General features: G+C 29.8%; 2 protein-coding genes across 2 annotated transcripts; one reads left to right on the top strand and one right to left on the bottom strand.

The window, feature by feature from the left end:
* The first annotated feature begins 1,201 nt into the window (after positions 1 to 1,201).
* Positions 1,202 to 9,332, top strand: LOC131851118 (cingulin-like). Its single transcript, XM_059201550.1, has 6 exons — positions 1,202 to 1,285; positions 1,388 to 1,505; positions 2,216 to 2,351; positions 6,401 to 6,464; positions 6,888 to 7,042; positions 9,215 to 9,332. Exons 1-6 carry the CDS (start codon positions 1,202 to 1,204, stop codon positions 9,330 to 9,332), a joined length of 675 nt encoding a protein of 224 aa, XP_059057533.1.
* A 12,801-nt stretch (positions 9,333 to 22,133) lies between these two features.
* Positions 22,134 to 22,720, bottom strand: LOC131850996 (virescein-like). Its single transcript, XM_059201420.1, has 2 exons — positions 22,604 to 22,720; positions 22,134 to 22,214 (listed from the first exon to the last, which is right to left on the bottom strand). Exons 1-2 carry the CDS (start codon positions 22,718 to 22,720, stop codon positions 22,134 to 22,136), a joined length of 198 nt encoding a protein of 65 aa, XP_059057403.1.
* Between the last annotated feature and the right edge of the window lie 482 nt (positions 22,721 to 23,202).

Here is a 23,202-nt window from a genome sequence, read left to right as displayed (position 1 = left end):
ATTAAAAATTGTATTTGTTGAATAAAAATGAAACAATATGATATAGAATAATACGTTTATTTTGAGAACAGTTCCTTATTTATTGCTGTCATTTTTCACGAACAATATTATTACTTTATTCCAAATAATTGAATAGACACCTACTACAAAAGTAGCACATATAAAGTGAAATCTTTTGAATGTATAAATCACAATGGATTTTCCGTTTCTTACTAACCCCTACCCTTAGCACAATACCTAACGACAATAGAGATTGAAGAGACACAAAGTTGTAATAAACTTTGTCTATTTCAATAAAGTTGTCATATTTCGCCCAAACCTACTTACTTACTCACATGAATATTTAAGATTTTGTTCCATATAAAACTTTTTCACTTTTAAAAAGGAATAACCGATACGGGTATAATCAATCATCAAAATCGGTTTAGAACTGGCAAAGATATCAATATAACAAATTTTGTACGATAAATATACCTACAGTCAAATGGAGAAAGTAATGATTCCAAGATATAGATTTGTAAGAATACCGTTTTATTAGCCACCCACGAGTGCACTATATACGTGGTACTAACTATACATACACTTTCGTATAGTTATAAATAATATAGAACAATTGGCACAACTATAAGTAGGTATACAATATTAACGTCACATAAATTGTGAAACAAATAATTTTATTGTATACCTAGTGACTAAAAACATAGTGGTAACTTGCTCAGTCCTAGCTGTTTTCAAGCAAGAAATACGAGTTCAGTCAACGTATGAATCTGGTTACTGGTATTGATTTTGTTTGTTATTTTATTCTTTCGGTTATCTGGACGCTCAACACTAATCGTCAGTGTAAGTACGGATGTACGTGGAAATTTATCACATAAGAATAATTGGAAAATAAATATCGAAGTAGGTATAGTTTTTATTTAGTAATAAACAACACACATAATATAGTTATAATGACCAGATTTATTTAAGGTTAGTAGACTAAAGTCATTTTTAAGAAATTACTTTATGAAAAAAATAGATGTATGTCTACCGCAACTTTGCCTCTTATATATTGATTGATTTAAAATACTTTTTGCCGCCAAATGGTTTTATTGCAAAATAACGTCGACTAACTTATTTATTTTTGTTTATCATTTACTATTACGAAATATATACTTTTAACTTGTCTTTTTTGTAGTAGTAATTTCAAATTGTTTTCATAATGTTTTCTCCAGAGGAACAACAAATTGAAATATGTTTACTGAAATCTAATCTAGAAAAAATTGAAGATGATATAGTTGTACAAGTGGGAATTACCTATGACAAATTTAATAATAATAAATCAGTATTATTTATTAAGAACAATTAAGTATATTTAAAAATTTTAATAACATTCCGAATTTTCTAGAATTCTGCACTGCCGAATTTAGATGCGGAAAATGAACAAAAGTATCGCGACACAATGACTGCGTTGCGAATAGCACGCTCTTTAAATGCCGAAAGAGAAAGGCTTAATCAAGAAAATGGTGAGTTTATCTTTTTACTGATAACAGGAATGTGAATTTAATATCTATAACATAACATCAGAAATAAAGTTTATTTTGCAGTAAAATGAAATGATATGCTTTATTTGCAAAATATTGGTAGGTACAATAAATAAGCTGCTACATGAAAAAAATATTGATCAGCAATTTTTTTCAATCAAATTATTGGAAAGCATTTATTGTTAAGAAATATTGTTGAAAACTGTATAAATTAATAATGAGGTATTGAGTTTATGATAGTCAAGAGCTTACTACTCAGAGAACCTTATTATGTTTTGAAAGATTACTGTACACTTTAATTGTCATACAGTATATATTTATTTTAAAACCATCCTTTACCTACTCCGCCTACTACTTCAGCCGGCGAAGTTATAGATTGATCTTCTTCAATGAAATTACAGGACAAGACGCATGACATCTTTGTTGTCTAAAATAGCGACGGTTAATTCACAATCAGATTCTTTGTCATTCTTGTTATTCTGTTTGTGCCATTTCCTATTATTGCGATCTTTATTTTGTCCACGGCGCTCATCCTAAACCGCTGCCTGAGATTTTTTAACGAAGTGCAGCGTCTGCCTGGTCTTCGGTCGTTCTTTGTCATTAATTACGAAAAAAAACGTAATATAGCCAGTCAATTTTTTTTTTTATTTTATTATATTTGATTGCTCGACTTTCATTTCTATTCTATACAGTGAAATTAACAGCGCGGCGTATGCAGCTAAAGAGGCAATGTGAGGCCATAACTAAAGAGCTGGAAGTAGCGAGAGGAAAGCGCAGCGGTCTCGTTGATTTATTGAAACGCGAAGAACAAGAAATGGAATTGCAAATGTACGTTTTAAGAAAATTACGTATCTTTTTTACTTGTATATGCTGTTTATACTGTATCATTAAAGATTAACCGTGTAATTAAGTAACTAGGCCCTTAAGCATTAACGTAATTAGGCCCTTGTGGCCATATCGTACCAATTAATTAAATAAATTTCAATACAAGTCTTAGTACAATAGACATTGAAAAGTATAAATTGAAACGAAATAGACTGTGATTGTAATTTTTATTTAGTACTGTTTTAGGACCAACTCAACAGTAACAAAAATCTTTTTGATTGTTAAATAATCATCATAATCGGTTTAAACTATGTATAGCAGGATGTTGCGAAAATGAGAAAGGTTGTTTCACATCGTAGGATTTTTGTAAACTGCTATCATTCTGCAACCACAAAACTATAACATAATTGAAGGGGCTTCAAACAGAAGACTAAATGAGAAAAGCTATTACTATAATTTTATTACATAGCTGCCTTACCTATTTCAGATTTTAACAAGTACTTTTTTATGAATCGTTTACATCGGCGACCTTTCCCTACTAGGTATATTATTCGCGATATGGCTTATTAAATTTTATCTTATTATTGGAGGTTACTTTTTCTATGAAAAGATAAAAGGACGGTTTACATTAAATTACGTTTCAAAATTACACGCCTCAGGTATTTGTTTAGTTAGGTATCTACAAAATATGAAAAATAAAGTCTAGATATTAAATTAAGGTACATTTATTACATACATTTAATAAGTTTTTATTATAAGACACAGTTATGTAAAGTGTGTCTTATAATAAAAAGTTCTAATTGTTGGCGCCATAAGTTCAATGAACTATCAAGAATTTTGAAATAAGAACACGTAGTATTTTTAGTACAGAATAAAATGGAATTAGAGATATGACATTTTGTACAACAAAAATCTATTCTTAATTAATCTACTGTTATTGTTGGCATAACCGATAAATATACAACATTATGTGTAATTATGAAATAAATATCGGTATTATATTAAATACTTATCCGTTTTTCCATAATCCGTTTTATTTTTCTACATGTCTAATTTTTGGTCCTTTGGCCTGTGCTCTTTTTTTTTCTCTATGCTGTTGTTTGCTATTTCACCTCTTATTTATATCATTTTACAAATCGTGAATAAAAAAATAAATTAATTAGATAAAATTCACTGTGAATAGTTGTACTAAATGATAAATTATAAAGACTCTAGCTTTTCTTTCACCTTAAGACATCATACTACTGTGCCAATATTGCTATTATACTTACTTATTAATTACGCCTATAAATACATGAAAATATTTATTTTATAATGAGGCCAAATGTGGATATATACTTTATATACTTTGAATATTTTAAATATTGAGGATATTATTTAATATATTGATAGTATTCAATAATATATGAAGTAAATAGATAGTCATTTAATTTATAACTATAAGTATATCATCATAAATACCGAATAGGTAACTTATTATTATCATAAGTAACAAGAGAAAATCAATAAATGATTGTTAGTGGATCGCCTCTGGGGGTAAAAGGGGTCACCATGGGTTTACAGGTACATTTTCTATTTCTAAAACTTGACCTATAATCTAATAATGTTTCCTCCAATTTCTAGTAGTTATACATATTCATCTTCTTATCAGAATCTTTATATCAGAAATTGCGATACCTTTATTTAGTACTCTATAATGTCACAGAAACAGACCTGCAGACAGAACCATAGACAAAATCTCCATCTGCATCTATTGGTTAAAAAAGGGAATATGATCCCATCCGTTTACATAAACGAAGGTTTAAGGGGGTCTTCCTATGTGACGGCCTGTTTTTTAGGGATATTTTAGGATTTTTTTTCTACGACCAGTAAATATTTAGAGCTTCAAGTTTTTTATCATTTATTAACACATATTTGGACAGTATAAATATAAAATTTCAGCTAAAAATATTCAGTCAAACTAGAGTTACAGCGCTCTGAACACCCCCGCCTCGAAAAAACGGCGTTTATCTGAAAAAAAAAAAAACGGCGTTTTAATTTGTAGGCTTAAAAGCACGGAATGACCTATAATCAAATGAATATAAAAAAAATTGTATTTTTGATAGACATTTGAAATAAAAGTTGCAAATTAGGCGTTTTTTTTTTTGTTTTTTGCTATAAAAAAATCGAAGTTTTGAAAATTTTCGATTGATAATAGTTCATTCCATGCGTTTACATATATTGAGTGTGCCCTGTAAATTTCAAGTAATTCGGTCCAGCCGTTTCTGAGAGACAATGGAGGAAAGTTTGAAAAACACAGTTTTGAGAAAAACGCGTTTAAAGTTTCAAGTCCGTTAAAAACTATTAAAATATCAACTTACTCTCAATCGGCGATGCCTGGTCCATAGAGTATTCCTTCCTCTTCCTCGTGAAACTCTTTTAAAGCAGATTGTTCAGCTCTTGAGTCAATCCTGGCTTGTTTAACGACATCACTTACGCCGCTCAGAGCGTAAGATTCGCTTTTCATCCCGTTTCTCAACATACGCTTGGGCTTCACGACCAACAGGGCATCCCATAATCGACATAACTTTTAAAATACCTTGAAAACATTCATTAAAGATAATAACTGCTAAGTAGCTAGCAATTTCAACAACTTTGGGACCAGAATGAAGATGTTTAGGAGCGAAAGTCCAAATCAAAGAATTCAAAGATTCGTTATTGTTTTGTGTCTCTGCTCCTAAACAACGAATTAATAATACGTCTTTCGATAAATCTTCGAAAACCGGTTTGATAGCTTCTTGGACTTGCGGAATTAGAGGTGGTTTATCGTGATGAAATTGGTCCAGTTCATTATTAGCTTCAGCCTTACGCCATTTACACCAACTGTCTTCGCCTTCTGGACAAAATTGATGCTGAGGGTTTTCATCAGAAGAACATTTGTGATAGTACGTTGCCCAAACTTCCTTTCTCATATCTTCAAGCGAATCTGGATGGCGTCGGATTGCTAATCTGTAGAATTTTGTAATTTCTTGGATAACTTTATCAGTAAGTTTACCTGCTCCTTTTCCTGTTTAAGTCTGTATAAACGTGTCTAAACTTGTATAAACAAATATATTAATAAAAGGGAGGCCAGGTATAAAGCCGACGGTACACAATAGGCCCGGTCTCTAACTGCCAACTCACCGCTCCGAACCGCTCTTTCTTTTACCTGCTGTATCTTTAAAACGACTTCGAATTTTCTAAAATCGCTTTACTACCGTATTCTAGACATGTTAAGGGAGCAATTTATGAAAAAAAAAATCAATTTTTTCAACCCATCACATAGGAAGACCCCCTTAAAACTTTTATCTGGCGGGCAGCCAGCATGTTTACATTTCAAGTGGAATAAAAAAGTACTTACTTTTTTTGTAATTCTGAATACAACTTTACCCTCTGTCTGCAGAGTTATTGCTACATATTATTCTTTTGTTTACTCGGACATCGACGTATACACTGTAAATGTGTGTGTTTGTGCAATTCTTGCATAACAAAATCACTTTAAAATATCTTTATTCATATAGGTCTATTCTTATAATATGTCAAATCTACCGTTAGTTCGTGCTATAGTACTATCGAGCTAAGAAGAACTCACATTCACTCGCTTGTACATGTTCAATTTCAGGTATAAATCCATTAAATTCAAATTAGTAATCAGCGGTCGTAACCCGGACAAACTAATCCTCACAAACAGCACCCGTTCACGAATATGACGGATGAGCAAGCCATAATTGCAGTCAACCATATTAGAGGGAGGATATTGATATTGCCCACCATGCCACCATAAATTTGAACTTTATAACGAGCATGAGTCTTTCAAGTTACTGCACTACGTCATTTATAGTATTTAGAGCATAGTCTGTAACAAGCACAGCATTCACCCTTAACAATATTTAATACTGTATGTATGTATTGTACAATTATATTTAATATTGTAATAATAAGCAACATTGTGTTATACTTTCATACGTCGTCTTCCAATACCATAGTTTTGTTCAAATAAAAATTAATTAATATGTACTTATTATATTTTTCAGTTGTAACTATGAAGACTCGTTACGTGCTAAGGCACATCGATTCAGAACGTCTTGTAATTACTACGTAAGTGGATTTAGTATGTATGACTATCTTTATTTCGCCCAACGTAGTTATGAAATACTTAAGGTTAAAGGTAATAAAACCTTCCGGTTATTACTTTTAACCCTAATATTAATAAAGTTTTCTTCCTAAAAGGCTGAATTTTGGCCCAGTGGTAGTGGCATTTGGCGCACTTCAGTAGGTTGATGACGATGATGATCTTTAATTGTTTCCGTACATCATTTGAAATAGCAAATAAACTGACTGTCTATTTCATGTTCATATAGAGTTATGTATGTGTGATGTATGTGTGCTGTTTGTTTTGTATGTATATTGCAATACTTGTTACCATTTTTAAAACTAAGGGGATACAAGATTTACACAATAGACTATTTTAATTACAAAAGTAACCTTTAATCTTTTTTTAACGTTACTTATAATTTTTAGAATGAATTAGAAATAGAGAATGAGATGAAGAAAGTGAATGCGACCATTGCGGAATTGCAAAATGAAATGAAAAATCGTCAGTGCGTCGTCGAAGAATTAAAAAATCAGTTAGATGCCCTGCATCCTGACGTACCAGAAAATCTACTAGAAATAATGTAAACACTATTCAATTATTAGTGATATGTTATAATAATGTTTCAGGACATTCATCCATCTAGTGTCAAGTTAAGCAGAGCATGTGTTTTACACAATTTATATAGAAAACACCCAGACCGATACAAACAATTATACTCGACTCGAGGAATCGAACTAGCTACTATCAGACGAAGGCGATGTGCTAAACCGCTAAAGTACCGAGGCGGTCGTTTTAAATATTAATTAAGATTTTAGTAAGATACTAAAACAATAAAATTAGGAATGGGACAAATATAGTGCTGTATTTCATACTTACAACGAAACACACATAGCATATTTGCTCTAATCAAGATATGCACTTTATATGAAGTAAGATATATAGTATTAGGTCGCAGTATTTCATTTTTTTCAAACAGTGACTGATAAAAAATTGCATTGCATATAATCCGGACTATGAAATTTTATCGACAATTATTTTTCTCCACGTTCCATAGTGTTACAAGTTTACAATAATAACAATGGCAGCTCCATAAAGATAAAATCACTGTAAAAATAAGTGTAAAAAAAATAGCATTCTGTAAATTCGCTGTACAAATATCCATAACGATTATATTTTATAAATGATCTATTATGAATTCCTGACTTATGTTAAAAAGGCTAAACCTATTTACATATATATACCTAATTAATCGTTAAAACCCTTATATAGGCCATATTTTTCAGGTAGTCAATAATCGCTCCATAAACAAAGCAGGTTTTTATTTTTATAAGTTTTAAAAAATACATAAGAAAAATGTATTGTTACAGAAAAATATACTTTCTATCTTAGGTAACTAGATGGATATTCAACCATCACAAAGAGACAATATTTATATTATCTCTTAGGTACTAGAGATCTGTTTCGACTACACGTAATAATATGATATATAATTTACATCAGTATGGTCATAGGAAAACATATAGTCTACCTACACTTGTAATATTTATGTCAACACTCGGCATTCTTCCAAATGGAAGGATGCAGTAACAAATGTGTCCATCTTCACACAACATAGATTTCTTTCTTGAGTGTAAAGTAAGTCAGCATTACGACTACGAGTTAAGTGTTCGCGTTTGTCAAAAGCCATTTACACACGAATAAATAAACTAATGTAGTACAATTATTTCACCAGTATACTCAATAACCTAGATACTACAGGAAAATAATCAATTTAGTAGCAACTCATCGCATCATACACACTAGCGGTTTAGCACGCGGCTTTACTTCCGATGGTCGCAAACACGACACACGGTGCAAAAATTTGTATTCATGAGTATGATTGTTTGTATCGATCTGGTATTTCCATTTATATTATGTATGTATTTACAACCCGGAGTCTTTTGGAGGAAGCCTATGTCTTGGGACAAGCTGATGATTGTCAGCACAAAGGCTATAAATAAAAATAAAATGTATTTACAAAATATATCAATGTATTTATATCAGTTGTCTAGTACCCATAGCACAAGCTCTACTTCCTTGGGACTAGATAACGTTGTGTGAATTGTCCAGGGGTATTATTATTTATTAATAATATGTCATTATTATTATAACGCGTGATAACCATCGCGCCATAATAACATACATCTAAATTACAATCATATTACAACCTCAGGTTGTGGCTTGGCGTGGCAGCTGTTCATGTATTGCAATGGTGTGCCATCTTTGCCACTCCATTAATATAAAAAAAGGGAATTTCTCTCCACATTCACTCACAAAACCTCGCAATCTCCTTAAAATATTAATGTTGTTACGGGTTGGTATTTTGCAACTCGCTTAATTCTCCTTCCACACGAATTACCTTGACTACTTTAAGCCAAATTCCAGCATTACAGCCGCAATTAACAGTTTACATAGAGTTCAAAAGCAGTTTATTTATCCTTCAACTATATTAGTCTTAAAGTTTCTGTATTGTAACCCCGATTTTGACCTTTACAATAAAAGCCAAATAAACCCCTGAAATGCTTGACAGATTTTCCTTTTACATAAGTCATTTTGATTAACTTTTATATACTTGCATGTACAAATACATATATTGCATTTTATGTTTTATACTCTGCAAATTAAAAGTCTAATTCTTTGGGCATGTGACTAATTATTACACGCTAAATACAATTTTTTTACAACGGATTTGATTATAATTCTTTTATTCCAGAGGAAAAACGGAGTTAGAAGAAGAGCTAAATAATGTTATAAAAAAACTGGAAGTCCTAACTGAACAACGAATGCAGTTACTCAATTCCCATAATACAGATGCAGTTGTGAATCAATAGGGCGACATTCATAATTGTATTCTAATTTAATTATTATTTGCTTTCAGTATTAATTTTTGATTTACTCATTTTTAAATTTAGTATAAAAACTAGAGGACATAAAATTATTTAAAAAGAAATGTCAATAAATAAAGTTATAAAAAGTGTTGTTTCAATTTAGCTTCGGAATTAGCATTGCGTGACTTGCAGTGTAGCGTGTTAGAATTGGCAATCGGTATAAATATAACTTTGTCAACTTCTACCTTATTTTTCTTCATTTTAAAAAATACAAAATTTATTAAATAAAAATATAGTTTCAAGTCTACGAATTACAACTTCGTATGCACGAATGATATGAAAATACAGAGATGAGTTGGTAGTGTGACACGCCTGGATAAAGTCCGCAAAGAGAGGTTTCTTCATAGTAGCTCATGAAAAAACTAGTATTATGAAATAAGTGAAAGAAAGTCGTTTACTCAATAGAAAGTCCCAACATACCAAACTCGACCAGGGGTATATATAAACAACAAAAAAGGGGGATAAAAACACGTTTTCTATTATACTTTGTAAACACACAATTACATCCACGAATATGTGGGTTGAGGTTTAGGTGTAGGTTTTGAACTAAACAAGTTCTTCAATTTTTATTACAGTATGACATTTAAACGACATTAACAGATAATATTATAGAAGAGCAGAAACAAAAGTGAAATATTCATAACACAACGATCATAGCAATAGCACACATGTACAACGATATTGTAAATCAGAGAAATACAAAATGTTGCGACAGTAATACAATTACACCCAGTATCGTAGGGATAATAGGGATTTGTTTAATATACAAACACAAAACGTGGTAACGCTTGTCACGTTCATTTTGTTTCGAAGCTTATCAATTGTGTAACTCTTTTATATATTTTGTAAACATTATCTTTTATTTTATTCGACTAAATTGTCTTCATTTTTTGTATGCTTGTAGTTCAGAGTAATCTCAGGTTCTGTTGATTTTAAAAATTCTTTCACTATTAAAAAAGTTTGTCCCCGAGTGGTACAGGCTCGCTAAGCTCAATAGAGTGGAGCAGTATTAAAAAATGTGGCAAATATATGAATTTTGACTGCTTCCGCTGCGTGCGCTGTGTAATGATTAAAGATACGCAAATAACATGTACATGCGGAATTGTTCTCCTTTAAAAGATCTGAAAACAGTCCGCGACAACATACGTCTATAATAATCTTGTAAGATTGACTAACTAAGATTATTTTGCTTTTTTTATGGTAATGATATTTCATTTTTATAAACATGATGTTAGCCCTTATCAAAATAAATACGTTATTTATTCTAAGTATTTAATTTTGAACAAAATTGTCCTTTACGTCATTTAATTTCAACGAATTTTAAAAAAAGAAGGACCTCAAAAAATGGTCCCGTACCAAGCCAATATTTAAAATATAGACTATCCTAATGAAAATGATAAGAAATAACTTTGTCTAAATACATAGATTTTTTCTTACAATCTTGTATGGCGACTAGAATTAGTATTCCATTTCGGTCACAAAGAGCACTGATTTAATATTAGAATATCGAATAACATGGCTCCTTTTTGCACTTGACGGCAGATTATGGATTTTTTTCTGACTGCTCATTCTATTTTAAATATCCTGAAATGTTTATTTACACTTATTATAAGTATTATATAGAACTATTAACCACTCATTATCTTATAATTGCAAATACAATTATAAAGGCAATTGAATATTTCGTACTACCAGCATATCACAGCTTACCTCGTAAAAAAATATTTTAGTAGGATATAATAATAATAACCCAGGTCAATTCACACACCGCCATCTAGTCCCAAGCTATCGTTCTATACAAAAATTTAGTTCAAATTCATTTAATCCCTTATATGCTATCGAGCATAAGTGGTTCAATGAATTTGGGTATATATTGGAAATAGAAAACATCTGGTTATCTGAACGTCCAAATATCTTATATATGTATAATAGCTGAATCTTGAAAATAATAATTGAAAATCAGTATTATACATACTGACTTTTATCATTATTTTTTAATACAACGAATTTTAAAATATGTAAACGTTTCTTGATTAAAATTGTATTTAAGATTGTTAAGTTCTTGTACAATATCAATTATTATTTTTTATTAAAATGGTGAATTCGTCCTTCTTTTATAAAAATAGATAAAGGAAAATAAAAGTATTCATTGGCAAATGAATATGAAATAGTAGTGAAATACCTATCCTTTAACTTGTTAAAAGTCAGCTCACAATTCATGTCACCGCACTTCCTTTCTTGGCTGGACTCCAGACTCCCTTCGACTGACAGCGCCGGCGTCTTTTATATGAAATATGTATGTCACACGTGAACTAAATAGAATTACGCTGCTCTTCAAGAAACATCATTCAAAACCACAATACATAGAGTTCATGCCTTAATAGACATGTCTTATACATATAACAAGACACAATTTAATGTTTTGTTTGTGTATTGCCCAAATTCATGAATTGGAGTCTAGAATTAATTAAATTCATATCAATTTTGGCATTTTAACATTAAAGTAAGAGTTACTCTTCACGTTATTTATATTTTCAATATCGATAATCCAAATCTAATATGAATGTACTTGTATTGTGATATATCTATGTATTTGTCAACTATAAACCAACTTTTGCCCAACCCTTTTTGTAATGTAATGAGTTTGTATATATATTGCAATTAAATATATGCCATTCTGAATACTCAATACCTATGAAAATCTATAATGGGTAGTGGTTCCAGAATTTCATCATAAAGAAATCAACTCTCTCTCTTTTTATAAAACAGATTTTGTTAATCCGTTATTCTATTGGAAAATAATAATATATATATATTTTGTCTATCATTGCATTTGCGATTTTCATAAAGATTTCTTATCCATTATATCATGCATAAATTTTCCTGGCAATTAAGGATACTTCTTCATTTTTCTGTTTGGGCCAAATGCCAACTCTTTGAGCTAATGTCTTTTTCAATTAGCAGGCAATAGCATTAGCAACAATCATATAAAACTTATCAATATTATACGTATACGTACATAAAAATATTTGAGTGTTAAAAATTATGATTTCTAAAAAGTAAGTAAGTATCAAAGAGAAGTGAAAAATAATTCAGCTTAAAGGTCTAAAGAAATGAACGTATAACATTTCCTCAAAAGAGATAATCTACCACTATCCCATAACTATAATATGAAAAATATGTCTCAAATTTAATTTTCAATTCGTATTTTTTATATTTTGTTTCAATAAATATGCAACATCTAATAATTATCTCGTAATTGTATTTCTGATACTAGCAGTATTCCAATTATAAACTACTAAAGTGATGTGTACCTAGACTACGTAGTAATACGGATTTTAGTATTCGTATAGCAATAAGTTTATCTGTTGGTATGGATCAGTCAGTGCAATGAGTTTATCTGTTGGTATTTACATGAGTATTCAATTGAGATTGTTATGTAGGTACATTAATATAGGGGAATCATTTACTCATATTTAGAGTAGGTAAGTTGACAATGAAGTCATATGTAACCGGATAAGTTTCAGTTTGCAAGACAGATAGCAAGAAGCAAGGTAACTTGTTCCTAATGATATAAATTTGTTAAGCCATCTACTAATAAAGTCTCAGCCAAGAAAATTCTGAACATTTTATTACTATATGTTGTATGTCTACGTTCTCAGAGGTACAATGGTTACAAATTTGAAGCAATTTTATTTTATGCGAATGAGTCTTATAAATTTTAGAATATATTTTCTAGATAGTTCTTTTAATTTGAAATGCTCTGGTTTTCTATGAATTTCATTTTATATACCTGCATACTATTTCTGTTATATATAATATTCCTATTAAATGAAAATGCAAGTGAGTAAAACATTACTCGTATTATATATTTGTTATTACCCTTAGCAAAGTGTGTAATATTATTCTAGTGTTTAGAGATTGGCGATTTATTTTTGTGGGAGCGACTGTTTTGCACCGCACCTTGCACTATTCCGACAACAGCTGCGCCTCTGAAGAAGTTATCCTAAAACAAAATAAAATACAATAATATCTATGTATTAATAGTCAATAAATTCAACAAATTTTCTTCCATCTCAATTACAATTACTTTATTTGGATGATATGGTATCTCGAAGATACTCTATAGAATTTAAGCATGGGCTTTTCTTATTTTCCCGTTAATACAAGCAAGAGTAATTGCAATATGTATGACGTTAATTTTAAAAGTTTTCTAAGCATAATTGTTTAATTCATGACATAATATAATGTACGGGTTAATACGCACCAAACCACTTTTAATTTTTTTTGACCAAGGCTTAGGCGTTGTACTTGTAGATGTTACGGTCCCGCTATCAGGGGATTTACTGCGGGAACTGTCACACGAGATCAAATATATCTGGCAACACAGTACTACGAATATGAAAAATACAGTCAATTTCATTTTGAATGTTTCCACTCGATGCCGCTACAATCAATTGTACTACATCTCATGCAGACGAACGCCTTTATAATATTTAAGAGCAGGAAAACGTATATGCCTATATAACCCACTGTGTCAAGCCTTTGAGGAAATACATGAGTAATCGAAGCGTCGTATTTACCGACAAATGACGGAATAATTTCTTTGTGAATTGAATGCCTATGAGTACGATTGTAAAATATAGGTAATTAAACAAAATTATGAATGTGTTCTGAAATATAAGAGATGCTATAAAATTGTACATAACGAGGTATATATTCTGTTAGAAGTCAAACGAAAAACCTACTAAAGTAGATTATATTATAATATAAAATTTGTACTCTGTTATTTATTAAACACCGTAATTACACAATTAAATAGGATACATCTATGTACAATATACCTAAATCAGATATATTATATAAATATATGCATTTATATAAGCTTGAACAGTAGTTCTTTGAAATGTATTTTTATATCTATATAAATTTAAATGACTAAGTCTGTATTATTATTTTTTACACAATATCAATGAAATATTAGACAATTAAAATAACAATAATCAACGCATTTAAATAAAATTACAATCGCGATATATATTTCACTATTCTGTTCTCTGATCTCTCAGTAATAATAATTTATTCGTATTCTTATATTGAGTGTCAATATTTGGGGGATAAACTTTATTATTATTTTAATATGGACTTAGGGCAGCGAAACATTATACATCGGTTATATATATTAACATTATTAAAAACTTAACACAGTCCTATCAATGATAACACTTAATACTTGTGAATTAATAAATAGAAAGATATTTTTATTTTTATTTGTAGGCAGTGAATTGAGACAATTAAAGGAGTAACAAAAGGCATTTTGTCACTTCTTCAATTGATGCATCATTGGATATAATAAAAACCACATCAACAGTTGATAGGCAAACATATTTCTAGAAACAGATGTAATATATATATAATATACAGGCATTTCTCTCATATCACACATTCCACAACATTAGTTCTCATTTTCTTGATTTTCATCCATGCGTAGTATCAGCGCCACACAGACATAAATAATAAATGTTACTTGGAGAGTAAACAACAAAAATAAGACTGAAACTGTATTTCATTTCGTGATAAATTACTTCACAATTTTTTGCTCAGCATAAGTTTTTATCGAAATAATGATATATAGAACCTATAAATAAATTAAGTCAACGTATTTCTTTTTTTGTGTTCATTGAATCCAAAAACATAGGATTATACTTACCAATATTAATTTCCAAAATATGGCAAGTGCAAAAGAGTACAATACTTAATTGTCGTAAATTGTTAATATAATGATATAAAAAGAAAACTGCTTATCAAAAATGGAACAAAATGAAATCTTTAAGTAGGTAATATCAAAATAAACATCGTAAAAATAATGAATAAATAAAATAATGATTTAAGTATGTTGTTTCTAATAAAACGAACGTAACCGACCAGTTCAAGGAAGCCTTTTAAACTTTTTAACATTTTATACATTTAACATTTTGGAAATCTTTCCTATTGTGTATGTCTGGCATTCATGTCCGCTGCTTGTCGTAAAACAACAATACCATTTCATGTCATGTAACTTTAAAGATAAGTTAGAATAATATTCTTCTAATAAAAATAAATATGCAATTTAAGATAAGAGACGTATATGTGAGTATTTTATCTTTTAATATTTACCTCTTACATGTCTTCCGTTCTATCCTTTTCGTTTACTTCCCGGTTTCCATATTTTTTGTTTCAATTATTTTCATAATAATATTCATATTCGTAAACGAATATGAATTCCTGGGAGAGTAACATTCCTCCTAAATATGTATTTTAAATAATCCAAGATATTTATCACAATCCACAATAAATTGCACTAAAACTGAGACAACACCTCATTTATATTATAAACCTGAAACTATTCTGTTTTCATTCGTAGAAAATATAAAAATATCTTAATACAATTAAGTAGCTAATAATAAACATTAAAAGACTTCTATACATTTGATATTTCTTTGAAATGATAAGAACAATTCTATATATCTTTAATAAAAGTAATCTAAACGAAATCGAACGTAATTAAAATTAACTTAATACCAGCCTTATTTCGATGTTTAATTTGTTATACTCGTAAGTACAAAGAGTAAATTACTTGGTTCTAAGTTCTCCGTACATACTAGCAATTTCTAAGTAACTGAGGGATCGCTTTACTTAGCTTGTGTAACTTTATTCCAGAGCTATAAACTGCTTTATTGCATCAACGCATGCATGTAGAAAATTGACCAGATAATGTGGGTGTTTCTCTTGTATATTGTGAGCTGTATATAGAGAAACACCCACTTTATACCTATAAATTTATATTACATGAAATTTATATTAAATTAAATATAATAAAACTTACCACGTATTTGTAATCACAGAAATATAATATTAAAAGCAATACCATGAAAACCAGTATATATAATGACTATTTTAGTATTATTTTACATAGATAATTGAAGTACAAAAATTTGGGAGGTCAATAATATAATTCTCTAATTAGTAAAAAAGGAAATGTGAACTCAAAATAATACACACCTGTTCATTCAATTAGATTGTATTATAAATTAACTAAAAATTAAAATGGCACATTTACAAGTAGCAAAAATATTATTTTAAGTAGGTACTTTTGAATTTTTAACAATTTGCTATTATATTTCTTACCTAGTTTCGGCTCATATGTAACTTTTAAAAAATATTAAAGTTATCGTCCCCGGGAAACATTTTAAAAACAATGTGGAAATACATCATTATGTAAAAAAAATTCAGTTATGAAATTGCAAAATTGCTGGAGATGGGAAGGGAACTTTAGTCTTAAAGATATTATTAAGAAAATAAGGTCTCAGTGTTTCTTCTTCTTTTTAGGTTGGAAATGACTCATTATATCATGTGCAGTACTGGCTATATTGATTCCGCGCAGAGCTTTTCCCTGAAATAGTAAAATGATACATTAATGAAATTTTTCAATTTTTCAATAGTAATATTAAAACTTATTGTCTAATATAAAAAAAATAAAATTAAAATGTGGCTAAAAATGTGTGACGATCTGAAACTATAATATTTGAATTAGCTATTAGTATGGGGGTGAAATCTATAAAAAGTAAACATTGAAGAAAAAATATACAATATTATTTTAATATTTAAAAGACAGAGAGTTCACAGAATGTCGATCTCAACTATTTTTTAGAGATTATGTTCTGATGTTTACATATAATTATGTGTAATGTCTTTTATAATTAATAATATGGGACATATATGGATAATAATATGTAATCGATAATAGACGCTAGATAATATATACAAATTCCATCACCTATTTCATAGTTCCTGTTCTATACATATTTATAAGCGTCTAAATATAGCAATATAAAGCATCTAATAAAGAAAACATTAGCTACCTAACCATTAATTATTCCTATTTAAGTCCAGATAACTCCTTTACATAATTTTAAGATAAAATAAAATTTAAATAATAGTACTGAATTTCAGAATTTGAAAGTAAAAGTTCAAATAACATTGTTCATTACAAAGCAGTTAAATATTTCAAATATTTATAACAAATACATAAGTATCGCAGCCTCTAAAATTACCTTTGAAACATCTTTAAATTTGTTTCTATTTTATTATTTATACTCGTAGGTATACATATAATAGAATAAAAGCCATTGAACTGTTTATGGTATGATTTAATGTTATATAAATAGAAAAATATATAAGCATTTCAATTTTAGTAGTAGACAATATATGTAGATGGATACGTACTAAAATTTTCCCGCCTTTCTTAATCGCTTGAATTTTGCCAGGTGCCGCATCTCCAGGACTCACGAACATGGACATCACCATCATCACAACAATAAATATGATGGATAATCTCATTTTGTTTTTTTAAGTCACAGCACAATAGATAAATTATATTTCTTTCAACAATATTTACTTATATTAAATTCAGTTACAGTTGTTCCAGTAGACTGTGCAGCAAAATGAATATTCAATTGTTTTATACTGTGATGGCACGAAAACAATAAATTCATCGGGACTCTACCATTCCCGTATATTTAGTAAAGATATATTCTTGAGAAAAATGTGACTGTTGTTTTAGTAAACACGACACGATAACCCTGATGAGGTCAGATTCTACATATGACTGATATTAATTACATCGGGAAAAAACCTGTACCCAAATTTGTATCAAGCCATGCATTTAGTGATCTTGAGTATTCATAAGTGCATGCTCGTGTTAAAGTGTTAATTGGTGTCGGAAACAAAAGATTTTATAGAAATATATTGTTGGTATGTCATTTTTCACTTAATTTACAATATTACCGAATACTCGTTAATAAAAAAGGTTGACCAAAGATTTGTTATTATTGTATATTCTATTCTAGCATATGGAATCTAATTACAAGTTATTTTTACGAATCGAAATTTACCCATAAGTGAGGAAGAAATGGAATTTCGTACACACAACGCATAATATCATTGTATAAGGAAATATAGTGAGTATAAACGGAATATCTACCGCGATAACATTAATTAGCTTTTAAATAATATTACTAACATATGTCTATATCTATTTCGTTTATTTATAGTATACTATTGTAAATAAAAACCTATAAAAAGAATTACACTAGGTCAGCATATTATCTACAAATTCTTTTGTGTTACCTATGTGACGGCTTCGGTTGTCTAACTGTTTAGAACATGGCTTTACTTCCGATGGTTGCGGATTTGATTCCTCGTACGGTGCAATTATTTGTATTCTTGAGTATGTTTATTTGTATCAGTCTGAGTGCTTTCTATGTGTATTATGTATGTATTTACAAAAAAAAAGTATCTATATCAGTTGTCTAGTACCCATAACACAAGTTCTGCTTACTGTGGGACTAGATGGCGCTGTGTTAATTTTCCAAGGTTATTCACCTATATAATTGACATTAAATAAGTATTCCGTATAAAACTGTAGATATTGATGGTGTAAAGTCTAAGGGAACTAATATAAAAATGGGCGTTCCTCAAGGTTCAATATTAGGCCCATTTCTCTTTTTAATTTATATAAATGACCTTCCCTACATGGTAGAGAAAGTTGCAGATATAGTGTTATTTGCGGATGATACTTCGTTAGTGTTTAAAATTGGTCGCCAATGTAATCAATTAGACGATGTAAATTATGCTATCTCTGCTATACTAAATTGGTTCACATGTAATAATTTATTATTGAACTCCAACAAAACTAAGTGCATTAAATTCACGCTGCCTAATGTAAAACAAGTAAATACGCAGCTATTGCTTAATGATGAAATAGTTAATTTTGTTAATGATACAGTTTTTTTAGGAATAACAGTGGACTCGAAGTTACAATGGGGGCCCCATATTTCAAAATTAGCCAGTAGACTTAGTTCTGCTGCTTATGCAATTAGAAGGATAAGGCAATTAACAGACGTGGCGACGGCAAAACTTGTATATTTTAGTTATTTCCATAGCATTATGTCATATGGCATACTGCTATGGGGTAAAGCTGCCGATATAAATACTATATTTATTTTACAAAAGAGAGCCATACGTTCTATTTATGATATGGGTTCTAGAGAGTCATTACGTCAATGCTTTAAACAATCAAATATCCTCACCGTTGCCTCACAGTACATTTATGAAAATATTATGTATACAAGGAAAAACTTAGATAGTTTCAAGAAACTTAAAGACTGTACAAGTAGAAACTTACGCAATAAAAATAAGCTAATTTTACCTAAATGCCGTCTACACAAAGTTAGTAATTCATTTTATGGTAATTGCGTAAGATTCTATAATAAACTGCCAGAGTCTACGCTAAATCTTACAGAGAGGCAATTCAAATCTTTTTTTTTTTTTTTTAATCTATTAAATATTGAGGGTTTATTCCGGAGAATATGCCACCCCCATCGGTGCAAAATTCAAATCTTATATTAAACAAATGTTATGTAAAAAAGCCTATTATAAGATAGATGAATTTATAGATGATAGCAATATATAGTAAGAATAAGTTTATTTGCGGACAACGTTATAATTTTAATTTTCATACTGCTTTCTTGATATATGGTAGCGTAGCGGCTTTTGTATTGATTGCCGCATGCATCCTTATGTAAAGTGCGAATACTGTAACTACCATATAGTAATTTTTGTAGCTTTGACGTGGTCGTGTGGAATGAGTAGTCATGCTCACTAAAATGTCCAGACATGTGGCGGCGTGGTGGGCCGGGTCAATGGGCTCCCTAAAATATGGTCGAGCGCAGTGATGGCTGGCTCATCCGTCATACTCGTGAACAAGTGCTGCTTGTAGGGACTGGTCTGCTCTTATCACTACGACTGATTTAATCTTATTGCATGATTATATTTGACCCAAAAAATTAGTGCTTGTTGGTAGTTTGTATTCACACGTTTCCACTTGTAAATGTAAACTTACAAGGATTATTTAAAAGAGCAGCACACAAGTTTCTTGCTCGTTCTTCTTGTGATGAGACAGCTTTCCGAACAAGTGGTAGATAAAAAACAAATTGTTATGACTATTCAAAAGTGCTTAAATTAAGTTTATTTGAATAAATGATTTTCTATTCTATTCTATTCTAATCAATACTCTAACTACGTATTAATATACATATATTAGGTTTTAACAAAAGGTTCCTATTTTGGTCTGTCGACCAGACGACACGACGCTCTTATTTGTTTGCATATTATTGGATCATACGTCATAATAGTTATTAGTAAAGTATTAAGAATTATGAACCATAAATTTTCTACTCTAATATCTACTATATATAACAAAACTTTAATTAAATATCTTATTACTTTTTCTGTCCAAATAATTTTGAACATTTTTACGATCTGTTTGTATTCTGTGCTTGAACAAATTTTGCTTTATTTACGCTACGAGTATCACCGTAGTCTGAAGTGGGTACCTTTATATTACATTCTTTAAAGTATGCAATATATATCAAATTACCTAGTCTCTGTCTAAATAAGATTCTATTAGACAAGACAATCAAAACTTGTTTAACTAAATGTAAGTTTTAATTACATACCAGTCTATCGAAAAGACAATTTATCTTCATTAAATCTATCCACGCTACCAAGTTCACTTCATAAAACAATATATGGATAGCACAGATTTAATACATAATTAAAACTTATTATGTATTATAGCAACAGTTTACACTTTAAATAATATATCACCTCAGTACTTATTTGCTCGGGGAATACACTCCTCATACTCTCCTCTTAAGCTATATTATTGTAATGATTCATTAAAATCCATTTAGTAGTTTTTGCGTAAAAAAGTATCAAACATCCATCCATCCATGATACATGAATCACGATCTTTCGAGTTTATAATACATACTAACATTTGCCCGAGGCTTCGCTCGCATTACTTCAATACAGGCTGCTAGATGGCGCTGAAGTAGCAATGTTAATTTTGTTTTGTTTTATTATAAAAAATAGTTGGTTTATTTTTAAATAAAAAGTATATCTTCATTCTAATACCTCCAAAAATATGTGTACAAAATTTCATGATGATCGGTTCAGTAGTTTTCGCGTGAAATCGTTACAAATATCCCTACTTTCACGTTTATAATATTAATAATAAGGATTTGCAAGATTAGCTGAGATACACTGTAAAGTCTTCTGTTTGGTTACCACACCACCGTTGTCGGTGCCACCTATTTTAGCTGCGAAGTAGCTGGCTTTGTAAGCTGGATTTCGATTATAGGGTGAGATTAGGCTGTGAAATTACGTGATGTCCTAAGTGCCGTTCATGAATATAGGCATCGATTACCATAGCTTGTCTACCATTACAAATACATAAGAAAAACATACTGACGACCCAGCGGACAAATTATTAGGTACATAGAATTATTACGTACAAATACCAACTTATGTCTATTTTTATTAATAATTGATAGTTAAAACTCTTATTTGAGTTACGTACCTGAAGTACAGTGAAAATTAAATAAGTATAATATATTGTTAAGGAAGGTGTACCCATATTATATATATGTTGACTAACCAAAATATTTAACAATTTTATTGCCTACGAAACAATTATTTTGCGGTATGCATTACAAATGCCTTTCAATGTATTTTACGCAACGGCCTACCAATTTGAATAAACAAATAAAAGTTTCTTATGTTGCTTATAAATATATACATATTATAAATATTAATTACATTAACATTTTATTCCATTCATTAAATTAAATTATTTATGTTTTAACCATGCCTTCTATTTTTAATTTGTTCGTAAACTTCATGCGCTGTACTGGCTGCACTGATTACTTTAAATCCTTTACCCTGTAATAAAAAAACAAATAGGCAAAAATTCGATAATCAATAATTGGCACTCGATTTCTTTCATATAAAATACAGGAGGTATTTTATATGAAAGAAACCGCTTCCAATACAAGGAATGTCAGATTCGATTAATATAAGTTTAACAGGAATTCCGTTAGTATATAAGTGTGGATAAGATAGCTCTAAATTTTACAATACTTAATAAAAATTTCCGACGTTAATATTCTGATTAAAATCATATCTACTGTGTAACTAGGTATACGTATTTACATTACTATGTAAATACGTACACCTAGTTAGACACAGTAGTATAGCTGTATGTTAGTATGTAATTATGAGATATACAAAATTCCAATAATATTTTTCTTGCTCTTTTATTTGTTACCCACTATTACTTTTCCTCCTTTCTTGATTGCTTTAAAATTTACTTTGGGCGCTCCTTCACTTGATCCAATAAAGAGGGCAATGATCCCCATAACCATGAAGAATATTAAACTAAATCTCATTTTAAGAAGCTGTTATTTTTCCAGTAACTATGTACGCCAAACACGTAAAGACAAAGCACTCGTAGACAATCAATAGACAGGCCACTATATAAAGGCTTTCAGATTTACACGACGCGACGACGTATCTCTTTTGTTAGTAGGTACCACTAGTTCCTAGAATAACTTGTATTGGGATTCTCCGCATTAATGTAAAATATTTTCCCAATATTATTCTGTGTAACGTACGATAATAAAACTAGGTATGTACTAATCAGTAATACACATTTTCCTGATATGTTAAAAAACATATCAAATTAAAATTGTTTTAATATGGTAACATAATCAGGTAAATATACAGATTTCAATGTGAATATTTGATAACGTCATATTTGTTATAATATTAATATATCAGTAAGAAATTGTTGTGTATTTATCACATATGTTAAATAATATTTAGAACAGGTGTTTCATAAAGAAAATAATTAAGTTACATAAGCTTCTCT

Source organism: Achroia grisella, unplaced genomic scaffold (genome assembly GCF_030625045.1).
Source record: "Achroia grisella isolate CSIRO2021 unplaced genomic scaffold, CSIRO_AGI_Agris_v1 utg780, whole genome shotgun sequence".
Taxonomy (NCBI): domain Eukaryota; kingdom Metazoa; phylum Arthropoda; class Insecta; order Lepidoptera; family Pyralidae; genus Achroia; species Achroia grisella.
The sequence above is the reverse complement of the archived record's forward strand: the minus strand, read 5'-3'. Positions and strand labels throughout refer to the sequence as shown.

Coding starts and splice junctions, on each gene's coding strand:
- LOC131851118 (XM_059201550.1), top strand. CDS start 1,202: ATGTTTTCTCCAGAGGAACAACAAATTGAAATATGTTTACTGAAATCT. Junction 1,506..2,215: donor AAGGCTTAATCAAGAAAATG/GTGAGTTTATCT, acceptor TATTCTATACAG/TGAAATTAACAGCGCGGCGT. Junction 2,352..6,400: donor CAAGAAATGGAATTGCAAAT/GTACGTTTTAAG, acceptor TATATTTTTCAG/TTGTAACTATGAAGACTCGT.
- LOC131850996 (XM_059201420.1), bottom strand. CDS start 22,720: ATGAGATTTAGTTTAATATTCTTCATGGTTATGGGGATCATTGCCCTC. Junction 22,215..22,603: donor AGAAAGGAGGAAAAGTAATA/GTGGGTAACAAA, acceptor TTTTTATTACAG/GGTAAAGGATTTAAAGTAAT.